Raw genomic sequence first — 17,456 nt, forward strand, 5'->3', positions numbered from 1 at the left:
ATGCAAGAGACTAAAACTTTAAAAGTAATATGAATTGACAAAATAAATGGGAAAAAAATCCCTTGAAAGTAAGAAGTCTTTTTCTGCTAATCTGCATTTCAGTATGAATGCTTAAAAGGAGAGCCTGTGGGGGAGGGAGAAAAGCAGTAAAATTCTTTCATTTAGGCAATAATAAAGAGACTTTAAGCTTTGCTTACTATTGCATCACAAGCAGTGAGAGGAATTCAGGCTAACCTGTAAAGAGGCTGCAGTGGAGTACATGGCCTTACATGAGGGTGGTGTTTCAGCTGAGAAGGGACTGACCATTTCTCCAGTGACAGGAAGTTTTTGAACTTGACCAGCTTTTGAACCTAATCCAGTGTTAGAGTTACCTCACTTTCTGCTGCATAATTTAGCAGTGGAACCGGAGAAGTCTTTTTTTAAGGCTCTCTTCTCCTTTCCAGAGAGGCTGAAAAGACCCTGCTGGTTTCATCTCTGCCAAACCAGAGGGTTTCTTGCTCATGCTTCAAGTTGAGCACAAGACAGAGCCCTGTTCTCATACACAGCAGTGATCCTGAAAGCCTTGAGAGCTCATTTGCTTCTCCTGTAACACACAGCTAATACTGAGGAATTTGATTTAACTCGGGGCAGAAATTTCAGCCACTCATCTGAAGCAGAAGTGTTACTGGAATGACAAGAGGTTAAAAATGTTGGTAACAAGATGGATTTTTCATGCTGTGTCCTCAGATTTTGAGCACAGATTGCAATTCCAAGAATCCAGACAGCTTAAATCACCTTTCTGGACATCAGCGTAGAGAAGTATTGAGATAATACATAAACTCAAGCATACTCAACATTAGAAGTATTTCTAGTAAGAGGAAAAGAAACTGGGATGTTTCTGGAACCAGAAGGAAAATACAAAAAGTCCTTGTCCACAGAATCTAGTAAGACATTTTAAAGAACAAAGAAACCTCTCTGTAAGCACATTAATGAGCTATTCAAATTGTGCTCACAAAAACTTAGAAGAAGGTGAACAGAAAGACAGCAAATCTGAAAGGCTAATATTTATCTGGAAAAGCTACTGTTGACCAGAAATTGAGGTTACCAGGTGTTAATTTGCTGGCTACCTCACTTAACTGGGGAAAAATTAGAAGGAACCAGATTGTGCTCAGATCTTTTTTTCAGTTCTTTAAAAAAAAATTCTAGTGCAAAATGATGGAAGGGAAATTAAAGTGGGGGGTGGGAGTGGGATAAAATAGCATCTGTAGCATCCTGTATCATGTGCCAACACTATTCTCTTGACAGCTGTACAGATTGGGCATACAGGAGCTTACACCCTTCTCTGATTTCAGTATTTTATTAGTAAAGTTGCTGTCAAAATTGCAATATTAATGTAGGAAGTAGCCCGACTTCCCTTGATTGTGACATGTAAGTATTTTGGAAGGTGTGCAGAGACAGGTGTTCAGAAGTAGTTTTGTGGCAAATGAATTTGGCTTGTGAATTAAAACATCACAGTCCCACATAATTGTTTTGTCACCAGACTAATTAAGCCAAGGGTTGTGCTTGTTGTGAAAGGGGACCGCTCACCTCTGCCATCTGTTGGGACTCCTCCTCTCCAGGTGACAACTGCCTGCTGGAAGAGCCTTTCTTTGCCTTCATCCCTGCTCTTGCCTTGCTGCAGTTGGAGATGTCTGACCTTTTAGAGCTGTGTTCCTGGATAAAGAGTAAAACTTCCCTGTTGCAGGCAGACACATATACAAGTATTGCAAATAGGGTTATGACTCAGCCTTTCCCCGGGGACTCAGCGCTGGAGCGAAGGCGGAGCAGGGAACAACACAGAGCCACAGACCAAAAGTGCTTAGACTTTGCCATCCTTAAGCCAACGTCCTTGTAATCTAACAGAGTTAAAAGATGAATCAACCCTGCAAAAATGCAGAGCTGCTCGTGATTTGTTGGAGGTGCAGGGGAATGGCAGGAATAGTACAGGGACTGCGGTAATCTTTTGGAGACATACCAGGCACAGCATTAACAGACAGAGATCCAGTGCCAGAGACATCAAGCTTTCTAGAACAGAAGAGATGCCAAAAGCTCTGTTTGGGTTAGAGGATACTGAAGGGAAAGCCTCAGGGGTAATGGATGCTTGCCCAGTGAGCATAACCCCTGTCCCTGCTGTAACCTTGTGCTGAAGAGAGACTTTGCATTTTCAGAAATAGTTAAATGCCACATAAGCTTTTGGGGGTTTCAACTTTGCTCACAGTAGATGGTGGATTTTACTAATGGTCTTGGAGAAGGAATAGTATTTATCTCCTTGTTTAGTGTTAGAGGGATCAGACATACTTACTGGAAGACATATAAGGCAGGAAGCAAATCTGAATGTGTGATAATGTCAGAGCTCTTTCCGTAGCTGATGTGAGGCTGGACTTAGTCAACTACTAATCAGCTGCAAGCTGGGAGAGAGTTACTGGAGGCTGGAAGATTCTTCTAGGAATCAATATGCTAAATATATCAAGGAAGATGCATTACAGACAGGAACACTTCCCGTTGATTGCCTGTGTGCTGATGAGCCTTGGAGTGAGGTGGCCCCGTTCCCAGCTCAGTCACTGTTGCCTGTGTAGTTCAGGCAGAGGTGATGCTGCCCTGGCTCCTGGCAAGTGGGTACACAAATGAGAGGGAAATGGCTTAAATTTGTTTCATGTCAGCCATCAAATAACCATTGGCATGGACCCCTAGATAAAGCCAGTCTGGAACAAAGCATTTTTGTGTAGAATGCCAAAAAAAAAAGGAATCCTGTGCTTTTTTAATGACCCAGTCTCCTGAACTTCATCCAGCTCCACCTTCAACAAAAAAAAAGACCAAGAGCTTTAATGCCTTCTGAGGACACACATACGTCAGTTCAAGACAATTGAATAAACTCTTTGAAGTCTTCATTCTTAACCTACCTCATGGCATCGTGTCAGAAAGCAACACCATGGAGTTTGAATACTAGGCAAATATTCCAGAATAATTTAATCCTTAGGTGATATGCCTGGGAGGTAGGCCTCCATGGGAATACTGCATTTAAAGTGTTGTTCATTGTGAGAGACACCAGGCAGTTCTGCCTTGACAGCTTTGTGCTTTTGGTTTGAGACCATGCACAGGACCCACTGTTCCCCAGCCACTGTGGCCTTTGGGCCAGAATAGCTCCATGGAAGACCTTCATGTTGGCAGTCCTTTGGTAGACAACAAAGAAAAGCTGTCTGGCAACAAATCCTAGCAAGCAGAGCTAGTTTAACTGGTCAAGCTTTTTTTTTTTCCCCTGCAGTACCAGGCTTTAATTGTCTGAAAATACCAAATCATTGTAAGCAGAGCCAAGGGTTGAGGAAACAGATACCCAGCTCCAGCAGTTCTAGGGTATATCCCTGGAACTGCTTTCTAAAAGTAAATAATAATTTCAGCTGTAAAGCACAAGTCAGCTGCAAGGAAATCTGGTGATCAAGACAAACTGTTCTGTTATCTGCTTTTCTTGGTGACAAGTCATTGTGTGGCTGTGAGTTCTGAAGAGAATAGCACTGAGCACAGTCACACACGTTTTCCATTGATTGGCTGATAGGAAAAATTGATTGTGTGTCTGCTATACTGTGACTGTACATAGCTGTGTGTGCAGCAGCACGCTGCTTTCTCTCGCAATTTACCTATTCATCAAGTGTAAATAGCTGCTGTTTGCTGCAGCCTGGGCTGTGGGAATCAGTGAGTAAACCCTCTGTGGAATAAACCCCAGGCAGTTTGCAAACAGCCAGAGCTTCCAGCTCCTGGCTGAACTGAGGAATCGCAAGTGTGAAACGCACTGCGAAAACATTTTTGCCAGTGAAATGTGTGTTGTCCTGGTGGGAAGAAGGGCTCAGAGAAATTGCTTCTCTGCAGTTCAGAGCGTGTGGGTGTCTGGTCCCCACACAGTTTGCTAGAGATGCCTGCAGACTCTGCCTGCTGAGAAAGAGATTTTGCTCTTTAGGTACTCGAAAACTCTTGGGTGCTTTATGCTGTAACACCAAATGTTCCACATAACCTGCCATGTGTATATAAAAATATGGAAAACTTAATCCCTGCGATTTAAACATGTGCACTGTGTACACCAGAGCACTGGGAAACATTGCTGAGTTCAGGGGAATGGAGGAAAGGTGCTGAGGGCAAGCTGGAGGCTCTTGAATGTCAATATTCCTGTGTTGGTTTATGTTGACTTTCTGCAGGTGTCTGAAAGCAAACACTGAAGTTACAGAAAACAATAGGTTAAAATCATTTTCTGTGGGTATATTTCTTCTAAATCCATTTGAATGTTTTGAGGTTTTAAGAGCTGGACTCAGTTAAGGAGAAAAAAATGAATTTGTGGCAAAAGAATTGAAGTCAGGAGGATGAGGCTTGTTCCTGGCTCTGCAGTGCATTTCCCATGTGACTCTGAAAGTCACAAAATCCTTTTGTTGCAGTTTCCTATTCTTAGTGCAGGGATAGGAGGCTTTTTAGAGGCATGGTAGCATCTTTACAATTAATAAGGCATTAATACCTATATCCAAGATCTGTGGAAATTTTAGTATTCTCTGGTATCTGAAAAACAATTGCCAAAGTCAGCACAGATTTTAGGTTTTTTGAAAAGCCTGTTTAATTTTGGTTACTTTGAGTAGCATGTTCAAAACAAAACCTGGGGGGTAGTCTTTGGATATTGCATATATTCCTCCCATTATACTGATCTTCACTGTAAATGACCTTTTGAGGTGGTTTTGAGGTGCTAGTTCAGTCTCATCTCCTTTTTAATTTACTTGTAAAAAAATGCTTGTAAATGAATTTATTTGCAATTCAACTGTGTTGCTCTTTCTCTCTGCTGAATTCATTTCCTTGGTGCTTTAAAGGACTTCATTGTACAGCACAGTTGTCACTGAGGATGGGAAGTGTCACTCAGAGTAGAAGCTGATAGCAATAAAATTACTGTGTTCCTGTAGATTCACTTGAGTGCCAACTCCCATTTCTGACCTGTCACATAATTGGGACCTGCCCTGACCTGTGTAGGTGGGTGACCACCAACACAGCTCGTTACAGCTGTCAGGTTGCATTTTCTTGGTGGGGCTGTTACTGGAGGGAGGTAAATGTCCTGCAGTAGAGAAGCAGGAGGAGAGAATTCTTGCTCCTTTTCACCCTTTCTTTTCATTTTCTGCCATTACTCCCCATTTTCCTTGCTTTCTGCCTGTCATGTTCTATACTGTTGGGGATAAGAATAAAATGGTTTTCATTCACAGCAGGGAGAAGGGAAGGATGCTTTGTCAAGATTAAATACTTGTGGAAGTGGAAGTATTAAATTTTGGGATTCAACAGGCCTGACACCTCAGCTTTGTGCTTTGTTCCTATATCCTTTCTGTGTATTGAGCATGAATACTTGGAGGCATAGGAAGCCAGGCTGCCCATCTGCCACATAAGGCTGAACTTGCTATATCAAGAGGTACCTAGTTAATGGAAGGGTTGCATTTCTTCAGGGTCTATAAAGCATTTAAAGGTCTTTGAACTAAAGACCATGTAAATGCAGCTGTTGCCAAGATGAATTAACTGGTGCTGCAGGAACAATGAATCCATTGAGGACCTCTGAAACCAAGATTTTTGTTACAAATTTTGAGTCACAGAAATAGTAGAATGCGGTGGGGAAAAATACAGATGTTCACGAGGGAGGTGTGGCGTTTTCTCCCAATTTAATTTCTTTTGTTTTGCCTCTCTGCTTACAGATTCTCACAAACACAAAGATAAACACAAAGACCGAGAACACCGGCACAAAGAGCACAAGAAGGACAAGGAAAAAGACCGGGAAAAGTCCAAGCACAGTAATAGGTGAGGAAAAAGTGGATGAAGTTTTTGTAGGCTAAAACACCATTGAATGTGCAGTCTTACAAGAACTACTCTGACAATAAATGAATTTGGAATTGCTACATTTTGAGTGTGGTTTTACAAGTGTAGGTGCTTTAAGCCTGATTTTTGTCATTGCCTGCATTTCCATGTGGGTGGCTGAAGCTGTGTATCTTGCAAATGTGAGCTGATACTAATGTATAAAAGATTATTGTAGGTTAGAGTTGTTAAAGGTGTAGAACACTACCTCAGCCTCCCCTTCATGCAGATTGGTGGGTTTGGTCATAATCTTTTGTGTGTGGTTCCAGTTGTTTGTCAGAAATGTGGAGTTCTCTTCATGCTGGTATAAACCCCTACTGCTTTAGCATAGTGAGACCCCCATGTGGCTACTAAGCCTTCTCCTAATGAGAAGTGCCTGGAAAGATGGTTCCCCAGAATGATGGTGGTGTCCTTACCTACCACCACAGTGGCTGAATGTCCCAGCTGGGTGAGGCAGCACTGGGAAACTGCTGAGTGAGATGGATCCCAAAGGATTGTGCTGTTTTGTCCAATGTGATTTATGCACTACACTGCCACTGGATGGGGAAGGTGTTTGATGCCAGTCGTGTGCCAGGTTACCCACATTGATGTCATGGCCTGTAGCTCTTGAGCTGCTGAATTCCTTAGGGTCCAGTTGCTCCCTAGTCTGGGCTGTGAGCTGCAGGAACCAGGATGTGGAGATCTGTGTGATGATTTGGTGTGGTGGAGCACAGGGCAAGTAGGTCACAGCTAGGATGTTACTCAGGGAAATTTTCCTTGTTGTAAGTCCTGACACACAAGTGTCACGGAGCCTAAATTGCCACTAAAACTTGGAAAAATGAGTTCCCTGGAAGGAAAGTGTCTGGTGTGACACTTGATGAATGACAGATAGTGTTTATGCTGTGGGCAAGTGAGTGTACTAAGTAATTGCTGTGCAGCTGTGATAGCACTGTCCAAAAAGGAACAAAAAAGTTTGTGTTAACAATGATTTCTATTAAAAAGAAGCATGAAAAGGAGGGAGTCTGTGCAGAGAAGTGGGTTTGTTTTATTGGGCACACACTTGATTTGAATTTTCTGTGATCTTATGAGAAGCTACAAAAGCCTACTGTTCCATAATGTGTCTTTGATGGGGTAAAAACCCCTAGGCCAAATAACTTGCATTTGCTGGCTCTCACAACAAGGATGAAATGCTTTGGACATGTTCTTTGCCTTTGTTCACACATCTATATTGCCTTGATTTCTAGTTTTCATTTTCCTGATTATCATGCACCCTAAAACTGACTGCCTCACATGTCCAAATGTTCATTGCTTTGCTTGAAAAACCATTCTCCTGAAATCCTAGCAGAGCACATTCTTTTGTGAGGAGTAATGTAAGCACTGTCTTTAAATTCCCAAATTCATTAATGCTTTGACTTCATTTGTGTAGGAGTTGGAAATGGTCAGCATGTTTTTAACTGGAAAAACTAATTATGGCTCAGAACTTGTAGCTGACTTTGCAAACAATAAATACCAAAACAGTGGAAAGAAGGTAGAATGGCTGTGATGTTTTGAGGTGTAGCTCAGGAGGTGACATGTAATCATGCCTTATCTTGAAGTACTTCCTTCCTCCCTACCATGTTGTCTTGAAATCCCTCTGGGAAAGGTATCATGTTTTCTAGGCACTGTGCCTAATGCTCCCAGTTGTTTTCATGTCTCTGCTAAGTGTTTGTGTGTCCTGTGAGCACAATATCTGCTGCATCCTGGGGTCACAAAACAAGGTCCCTCCTGTGGGTGGCATGGCTGAGTGCATGCATGTGCAGGGGGTTTGTTCAAGGCATTTTTTGGGGAGAGATTTTACAATAATGCTTTGCCCCTCGGGTTCCTTCACTCTCCCAGACTGAGTGCACACTGCCTTTCTAAGCTGCCACCTTAAAAATCAATGTATTATAGTGCTGAATCTTGAGATTTGGTTTTGGTTTTGGAGGTGGTTCTCTGGGAAGTTAACATACCTGTGGTCCTGTTGAGATCACTCCTCTAGGAGTGCTCCAGAATCTTCACTATTCCATTCATACTCAGTCATGTACAGGCTGCTTGCTGTGTAAAAACAGCAGACTTGTAACAGAACTTCATAGAAATAATTGGAATTTAAATATTTCTTCCCTAAATGCTTTGATTCAGCTGTCACCCGTGCAATTCTGTAAATGTAAGTTGCTGCGAGAATAAGATTTTAGGTGACCATTGTTTGAAGGATAAAAAACCTGCCTGTTTGTACTGAAGTTTCTCCTTTGGTAATGAGAAACAAGAGAAAAAGAGCCATGAATCTAGTAGAAATTAAAGAAAAATTCTCCAGGACACAAGAACAAGGGTGAGTGGATTTCAATGGTTTTTACCTGTATGAAGAATTTTTAAAGCACTTGATAAAAGGCTGTAAATTAATCCTTTGGAAAAGTTTATCTTAGATTTATCAAATTGCATGTAAATCTTCACAAAATCCATTCTGTATTTCAGAAAAGCTGCTGTGTTACTGCAAAAGCTGTGCTGTATCTTTGGTAGCTCTCAAAAGAGGCTTTAGCAGAAATGTAAGCCATTGTTTTCTGGGAGACTTGGATTGGTACCTCAGTGACATTTTATTTGTGTGTGTGAAGAGCCCCTGATTGCATTCTGAGAAGCACAGTGCACACTGGGCACAGTGAAGAGCAGTGTGTGGTTGTGCTTGAAGCAGATCGTTTTTGTGTCTGTCTGTAATAGTTTGACAGTTTCATTTCCTGTCCTGTACTTAAAAAAGGTTTTTAAAATAAAACCTGCATCAAGAAGACAGAACAACTCCAATGCAGGAGAATAAATGTTTCCTGTATCCAGACTTTGAAGGATCTAAACTGCCAAGATAAGTCTCTGAAATACCTAAAATAGACAATTTTGATTTCATATGACAGAAGTGTGTGGAATGGTATGTAGAACTTCTTAATTTTGGTTCTTGCTTTCTTCCTCTCCCACTCACAAGATGACACTGCTGTGTCTTAACCACTCATTTACAGCTGTAGTAAACTGAGAGAGAACATTTGTGTGCTTCAGACCTCCCCACCACCCCTCAAAGAAACAAAATGCAAAGCCCACTGAAGAACAGTCTGTATCAAGAAATAAATCCACATCACTATCCAACAAAATGTGGTTTTTTGCTCATTTTCTCAGCCCCGTACTTCCCGGTCTCCAAACAAAAATCTAATACACACCCATTAAATATAAATGTCAGTGGTTATAAAAATAAAATGAAACAAATCCCATGTGGCACTAGGTTTCTGATCTGTGGGAGTTGAGTGTTTCAGACAAGTAGACCACATAAAATAATGGAATAACAGGTCCTTTGAAGCCAAGCCTTGTTAGAGAGCGGGTTGGAAGTGTTGGCAGTAACAGGTGTGCCTGTGCCAGCTGTCCTGGGCTCTCTGCAGGGAGAGTGGGCTGCCAGGAGCCTGAGGAGGGCAGGGCTGTGACAGGGAGGGGAGCAGAGAGGCTGCTCTGCAGTGCTGAGCCCTGCTGTCAGCCTGACAAGCACCGCAGCCGCAGGAAGAAAATCTTCTGTCACATTGCATATTTCCTCCATTTACTAAATCTCTTGTGATCACAGCTTGGGATGAACCAAAGCTTGGAACACAGAAGGGATTCACAGACCTGATCTTCACTGGCATCTTCTAATTTTGTGCTTTTGCTAGGAAAAACACAGATTCTGGGCATTTGCTAGCCATGGATGAAGATAAATTTCAGTTCCGATTTCTTGCACACCTCCTCTGGTTTATTATGAGATCCTGATCTGCTTTGGTGGTGTGTGTTGGGGGCAGGAAGAGGCAGGGATATCTGATGTAGGGGTAAAGGCAATTTGAAAAAAAAGACTTCACACCTGCTGTTTACTAGCATTGGTTGGTTTGTTTTTTGTACTCCATTTTAGTGCACAGTTCACCTTGAGCAGTTTTCTAATGTGACACTGCCTTCCAGTAGTGAAAATTTTTTGCTTTTTATTTAGTAGTCTACTTAATTCTCACATGTCTATGGAAAGCATGTGCTAAACATGATCCTCATTTCAATGTGTGAATATCATTCTCATTTCTAAAATTTTTATCAGCTGTTGATTAGTCCAGCTTTTTATCTTGTTCCTCTTGCTGAAGGCTTGTTCTGTTATCTGTGAAAAGACTCCTTTCACCACTGGGAAGAATGCTTTCAGGTTATTTTATTTCATTGCCAGAAACCCAGCAAAACCTTTGGGGCTCACATGTTTATTCCCTGTAATTCCATATGATAACCCTCTAACAGCATAATATCCTGCAAGCCAGCTGAAATCCTGTCCTTCCCTGGGGTGCTGTTGCTTTGGAAGTGCTCCCTGCACAGGCAGCTCTCCCTCGGTGTGCATTAACCTGGCTGTGATCACAGCTTTCCATTAATACTGAATTGCGTCAAACGAGGCACGGGCTGTGTCACCTGTGCCCTGTCCCCACGGAGGTTTTGGGCTGCACTGAAATCACAACTCCCTGGTATTTTACACTTCAGTTGTGCTGCAGCAGCTCCCGAGCAGGCACAGCTCCGATGGCAAGCGGCGCTGGCACTCGCTGCTAGCAGGTTCCCTGTCACGAGCTAATTACAGCAGAGAGAGGAAATAAGAGACACTTTAGATAAAGCATCCTTCCCAGATTGTGGTTTTGAAGCTGGAATGGAAAGGGCCTGGGAAGGGATTATTAACGTACATAAATGGCACCTGAAGAACGCAGTGTTAAATTACTGCAAAGCTGTTGCAGTTTGAAGGAGGAAGCTGTGATCTGCACATCTGCTGTTCTTTGGAAACACTTTCCACTTGTGACTTTCCCATGTGATCTCAGCCTGAGCAGCTGCTGCCAGGTGCCTGGGCTCCCTTCCTCTCCCTCTCCTCTCTCCTGCAGGCATGCTCATTGGGAAATAGATCCATGCTTACAAGGAAAATGGCTTCTTCTGATGCATGTTCTGCTTCATGTGCTTCAGCCTGAGCGCCTCACAGGCTTTGGCTGTCCTTGTTTACACTAAAACTGTAAATGGAAGACAGTAAGCAAGCTGGCACAAAGGATGGAGTGCTGCAGGAGATGTGTGTGCTCACCTGGCCTTTGTCTGAGCTAAGCCAGTAGTATCATGATACACCTGTAGATGATGTAATCCCTTGTTCTGCCTGTGTTAATGTCATCTCCTGCTGCACTTGGTTACCTTAAAAAAACACTAACACTGCAGGTTTGTCAGCATTAAACACCTTCAGGAGGCATAACTCTGAGTTCTGGTGCAGTGATGCAACTGCAGTGGTTTTGATGAGAAGGAAGCCCTTACTTTGTCTGCAGGGCTGGGTATGAGTAATTGTTATGATCCACTTGTCCTGTTTTCAGGCTAGCTTCCCCTGGAGCTTCCCTCTATCTTAGGGGGGTTTTGCTGTCCTACTTCCATGACTCCAAGCTGGCTTGTTGGCAGAGATGTATATGCAGGAAAGGTAACAAAGGATTCACAGAGCTCTGAACAATGAATTCAAGATAAAATTAGCAGTGTGCATGTAATCTTGAGACCATTTTGCTTGGTTTCTTTAAAGAAAAGTGATTTTTTTTCTTCAGTTTTGAATTGACCAGGAAGATAGGCTTCTGATCTTTAAATTGTTCCCAGTCCCTCCTAATAATAGCTTTAGGATTGTCTGAAATAGCTTTCTGATAGAAGGCTGAAACTCCATCTCCAGGGTAAGGATGGCATCCTGTTGCCTTCTCTTTTCTTTTGAGATTAGTGTGGTGGTTAAATTGTGTCCCCTGTAGGCTCACATGTGTATCTGAGCCAAGTGAGAGACCAAAGCAGCTCAGCTTGACTGCAGTTAATATGCCAGCAACTTGCTTTGCTTTGGGAGAAAAAAGAAGTTCCTTTTCTAAGGATTGTTGCTTGAGGCCTTTGTTATCAACTCATTTCCAAGGGAGGTTTTCTGGGAGATGGAGATTTTCATTTCTCCAAGAGAAGAAGGGCACAAGCCTTCCTTGATGCACATGTCAGAAGTTCTGTGCTGAGCTGTAGAAGAGCTGTGGCCCAGTGTCTGGAAATAGGGCTGGCAAGCAGGCTACTACAAATAATGGAAAGAAATTTATGCTTTTAACATTGGAGTGAAAAGTGCAGGATATCAGATTTTTATCTAGGGAATTCCTCCCAGTCACCAGGAGCAGCAGCAAGCAGGACCTCGGGGCTGTGCCACCAGTGCTGATCTTTGGAAAATGAAGCTGCAGAGTGAAACTGGAGACAGAGTTTCCTTAGGTTATCTGAGCCCACATTGCTTGGCTGAGAAATTTACTGCTCATTGCAGAGCAAAGGGGAAGGATAGTCTTATGATAAAAAAAATTAAATTAAGACAGCAACTAAGACTGAGTCAGGAAGCCAGACTTCTTGATTCTGGCTCTAATGCTGAAAAATCTGAGAAACTACACTGAAAAATTGAGATTAGATTGCATGACAGCTTTTCAATGCTGGCCACTTAGTGTCTTTCAACAGGGATGTCATTTGAGCTTCTACTTGAACAGACCTAAGTTTTAGAGGTTTTAACACTTTTTTTTAATTCCAGCTGTAGTGTGTAAGCATTCAGCACACACAAATATTGTCTCTGCCTCTCTAGACCAATGGGATTTTGTTTCTGTTTCAGTCTTAGCTTTACTGGTCTAGTTTGTCATCCATTAGTTTGCTTTTAGTCATGCTTTGTGTACATCCCAGGGCTCTTCCAGTCATGTACTGAAAGCAAGTGCTTTTGGCTGGTAGTGAGATTGAGTATGGTGCTTTGGAAAACCAAATTGTTTCTCTTTTTTGGTCTTTTGGGGGTTTTTTTTGCTATTCCAAACTCCCAAGCAACAGCCACTGACATGAACTTTAGTTGGTGCACTAACTCCAGTGGCTGCAGTGTGTACCACGATTAACAATCCAAATTAATGTCTGAGTAAAACGTGCTATTTCAGGTAGGATTTAAATATCAAATAAGAACGAGTCAGAAAATAGACACAAGTAGACTTGAAAAGAACAAGAGGGGTCTGAGCCTTGTGTGTGTTCATTATGTTTTTTTTTTTGTACGTTTGAATTGTAGAATCACAAAATGGTTTGGGTTAAGACTCATCTCATTCCATGCTCTGCCATAAGCAGGGACACCTTCCACCAGATGAGGTGGAAGGTCCAAGCCCTGTCCAACCTGGCCTTGAATACAGGGTGGGTCATCCACAACTTGGATTGATATAGGAAGGTTGAATATTGCTTACTGATAATGAATGTTGTTGTTATTATTATGAGTATTGGTTTAAATATATGCAGGTTGAGATACCTCTTAAATTATCAACCTTAAATCTGCAGCAAATGTGGTACCTGGTATACAGATACCAGTGTAAAGTACCAAGTCAGAATTTCCAGATCTTCTTGAGTTTAAAAATTATTAGTAATGTGTGGGGAGCAAAGGAAAATTAAATAGGTGTCTTGAGCTTGGAATGCTGATGAATAAACAGGGTACAGAAGCTGGGATGAGAGCTCAGAGCAGCAGCAGCAGGCATGTTGTGGATTTCCAGGATCCAGTGTCAGGATGTTCCGTGTCTGTACCCTCATGGCCTGAGCACACTGTACATAACATGATCTGCTGGGTAAGAATAGTCTGCAGTTGTTGAGTCTGCTCACAGGCAACATGTGGTGCTGTGTGTCTAACTGCAAGCATTTCTAGAGTGCCTGTTGCCTTTTGATGTTCAGATAGGCCTTCACTGCTTTGTGTGAAGAGGTTGCTTAGAGAGTTAAAATGAAACTGGTGTCTCTTGCTGCTGATCTCTTGGTGTCACACAGCATGTGAATATAGTGATTTCCTTCAGAGATGGATTTTCATGCTTCAGCTGCTTGAGCTTGGATGGCTAGTGTGTGTTTATTCAGTTTATTCAATGTATATTTATTGGAGTGTTATTATTCAAGCTACTCTGGGCTTGAATTATTTAGACCTTTGGCTGGTTAACATGCATTTGTCCATGCTGGTGTCTGCAGTTGTAAGCTGGGTGTGGGTTGGTGTATTTGTGACTGTGATTGCCTTGCTCCTAATCACACACTGACTGTGGGAGCTGGTTAATGTGCTGCTTGCTCTCTGTAGACATCAACCTTTTTGCAGTCTGTTTCTGTGATAGAAAGAAATCTCAAGCTGCAATTTTTAAAAATCATGCTCTTGCCCAGCATTCCCAGCTTGTTTTTCAGGACTGTGTTCACCCAGATTGGTTTGGGCTTGCACCTGAGTGTTGAAATAACTGAAATAAGGGAAGTGCCTTTTTCTAGTAAAGCTTTGTAGTGCATTTTGTAATCCTGAGGAGAAGCACAGTGTGTCCCAGAGAACAGCAGTGATGGGAGTCAAGTGCTGAGGAGGGAGGGTGTGAGCAGCCAGGATGAGAGAGGCAGCTTGGTTCGTGTCTGTCCATGCTGATTTACACCATGCCTTTGACTTGCTAAAGCCCTGGGTGACCTCAGGGAGTCCACACAACCTTATAAGTGTGTATTGAAGGCCTGTAGAATTGCCAGGCTTGTTGCTTGGCTTCCACACCACTGCTGCTAATCCTTGTGGCCAGTTCTTGATGTTTCTATTCTGAGTCTCCTGAGAGTATTGCCTCACTTTTGGGTTCAAGGTTTGTCATTCCATGAGAAACCTCATTTTCATTTGAAAACAGCTATGTGTCTTTCTAGCTGATAAGAAAAACTTGAAAGTGTGATACAAATTTATTCTGATGTTTCAGAAATCAGAAGTGGGTAGAAAGAGAATAATAAAGGTTGATTTTCTTCTCCTTGTATGCATTTTCTATGCATTTTCTCCTGTGTTCTGGCTAAAGATTCTAGGTATTTAAACTCTCAATACTGCTATTCATAACACCAGAGTAGTTACAGACCAGAGTCTCACTTGGAAACACCTTTGTTGGGTTCTTGCCCCACACGATGGGGCTGTTCCAGCAGAGCTGGGCTGGCTGTGGCAGCATCACCAGCTCCAGCTGAGGACTGCAGCATTATTCCTGCCTTTTCTGTTTGACTTTGCATAAACACAAGGACATCACATATCCTGTTTGCTCTGGTTTTCCCATCTGTTTGGGAATAATAGAGATCAGCGCTTTTCTCTTTAAGTTCCAGAGATGAGAGCTGCTACAATGACAAACTGTTGTCTGAGCAAAAGCTGACACGGGTATTGACGGGGCTGGCAGCTCTGTTCCAGTGACCTTTTATGTGGGCTAGGAAAAAGAGGAAAAGCAGAGACAGTAGGAATTCATCCTAAAGTGTTGAGCTTTAAGTGTAGCAGCTGTGGATTTCCTCAGCAGTCCAGGCTGATGGGTTTCCTGAAGTGGAGGCTTGGCAAGTGGGATTTTGTGGTATCCCTCCTGTTCTTCTTCCTCCCAAGGAGAACGGGTCATGCCTGACAGGAGACTCTGGTGGATCTTCCTGTTAAGGTGATCCCTTGTTTTTTAGGGTTTGTAATCATCAAAACCTGTGATTCTTTACCACTGGAAATTGTATTAGTCAAATCTCCTTGTGTTCTCCTCTGCAAACACACTCTCTTGTCTTGCAGTGAGCACAAAGATTCCTCGGAAAAGAAACACAAAGACAAGGAGAAAACCAAACACAAAGATGGCAGCTCAGAGAAACACAAAGACAAACACAAAGATAAAGACAAGGAGAAGAGAAAGGAAGAGAAGGTGGGTGTCTCCTGTGGGAGAGACAAGAGGATGGTTCTGGCTTATAATACTGAATAGAACAAACTCAGTGGGTTAGATGTAGCTTGTACATCTGAGTTTTTATCAACTTGGAGAGAATTATCCCAATGCTAACCCAGACACTATTTTTGTGGAGTGGTAGTTATGAACTCATACGGGCTTTATCTGCAGGTATGTGAATAGAAACAGTTCCACTGTGGAGCTATGTCCACTGGCTTCACATTTTCTCCCATTACATTTCACTTTACCAAGCTTGGGTTCAGAGACAAGGGAGAAAAATCAGTGATCTCACATTCAGTCCATGCAACAACAAACTATATACTTAATTCCAATATGCTGAGGAAATTGAATGCCAAAAAGTACTGAATTGACTAAGACTTGCAGAAAATATTGCCTCTCTGTCATGTAGGTCACTAAGGACTACGGGGGACAGAGATAGTCACAGTTCCTTCTGCAAATTAATACTCTGGGTTGTATGTTGGAAAATGCTAATCAGCTCCTACTTTTTATGTTTTTCAGATGAAGTCATCTTCTGGTGACATAAAAATAAAGAAGGAAAAGGAAAATGGTTTCTCCAGGTAAGAAATCAGGTATATGATGTGGAAAAAGCTGGAGTTTGACTTTTCATAGGTGCTCAGTTGCTCAGTGTTTGAATCCTCTCACTTGGTCTTGAGAAAAAATTGGGGCACTCTTAAGTCCTTCAGAAGAGATGTTCTTGTCAATTATGAGAATGGGTAGATGTGCTTACCCAGTAACTGGAGATGGGAGCTGGAATACCTGGTGTCTGCCTGCTCATGCTGGGTTTGTCTGAGTATTCAGAAGCTGGATTCTGCTGAGGACAGACTGAACTGTGTGAACACTGGTAGCTGGATTTGAAAGAGCCTCTGTTGTAAAACTGGAACTTGAACCCTGCAGTCTGCTGGAGACAGGACCCAGCAAAGCCAGTCCAGATTCTCTCTGTGTCTCTCCTGTGCTGTGACTGCAGAGAAGCCTTTGCACAGGAGTGACAAGTGACATGTAAAATTTAAGTACCTTAGGAAATGCATAGATGTCCTACTCTAGAACTAAATTCCTGTTTATAATAGAACCTCCTGGACTTGAGTGTTGTATCAGTCATTGCTAAGTAGTCTTATTAAAAACCTGAAGTGAGCAATTGATAGAAGAGTGCTTTTTCCTAATAGTCAATCAAGATCTCTTGTGACTTGTTTACAGTCCAGCCATTGGTTATTTTTAATGTGATAAATCGAGTCCACTGATTCACTGAAGGTGTGTGGTATGGTGGATGCATGCATCCATATCTGTTAGTCAAGAACAGCACTTGGTTCATGAATTCTTTCAGTTTGTGAGCCCACTTAAAAATCAAAAGAAACAAAATCTTTCCAATCTCACCACATTCTGTGGATACAGAGAAGATGGGAGAAGGCACCTACCCGTCCCATGCCTTTTAGTTATTCTTTGTTTGTTTTGAGTTTGCCCTTTTGACATGAGTTATTCCCTCTGTTTCATTTCCCTGCTCTTATTTAAAATGCAGAGGGAGGAGTGAGGCTTGGCGCAGGGCAGAGGCGCCATCTCCAGGCCCTTTGGGGAACACTCTGGCAGTGGAAGCAGTGACATTCAGGTGTTTCATGGTGGAGCAGACAGCTCCTAACTCTCTCTGGCCTCTGCTGTTCAGCAGAATGGCATGATGTGCTAATCTCACCAGGGCTGATGGATGCTCTCATATCAATATAACCGAATCCTTCTTAGCTCCAAGAGCATTTTTTCATGAGAAAAGACTGGAGGAGCCATTGCATTTGTGCCTTCTTCAGGGCCAAGTGTTGGCTAAGAGTAAAGTAATTATTGTCATTTTTTTTCCTGCTGAAATATTCTTTTACGAGTTCTGCAGAGAAAAATGTCCTCACT

General features: G+C 42.4%; 1 protein-coding gene across 1 annotated transcript in view; it reads left to right on the plus strand.

Moving 5' to 3' along the window:
- TOP1 (DNA topoisomerase I) overlaps positions 1-17,456 on the plus strand; it is a 65,204-nt gene that overhangs the window by 22,810 nt on the left and 24,938 nt on the right. The window contains exons 3-5 of the mRNA XM_058814428.1: positions 5,718-5,820; positions 15,410-15,536; positions 16,074-16,132. Coding sequence (XP_058670411.1) covers positions 5,718-5,820; positions 15,410-15,536; positions 16,074-16,132 — 289 coding nt within the window. The remainder of the gene's footprint in view (positions 1-5,717; positions 5,821-15,409; positions 15,537-16,073; positions 16,133-17,456) is intronic.

Source organism: Ammospiza caudacuta, chromosome 15 (assembly GCF_027887145.1).
Source record: "Ammospiza caudacuta isolate bAmmCau1 chromosome 15, bAmmCau1.pri, whole genome shotgun sequence".
NCBI classification, from domain to species: Eukaryota; Metazoa; Chordata; class Aves; order Passeriformes; family Passerellidae; genus Ammospiza; species Ammospiza caudacuta.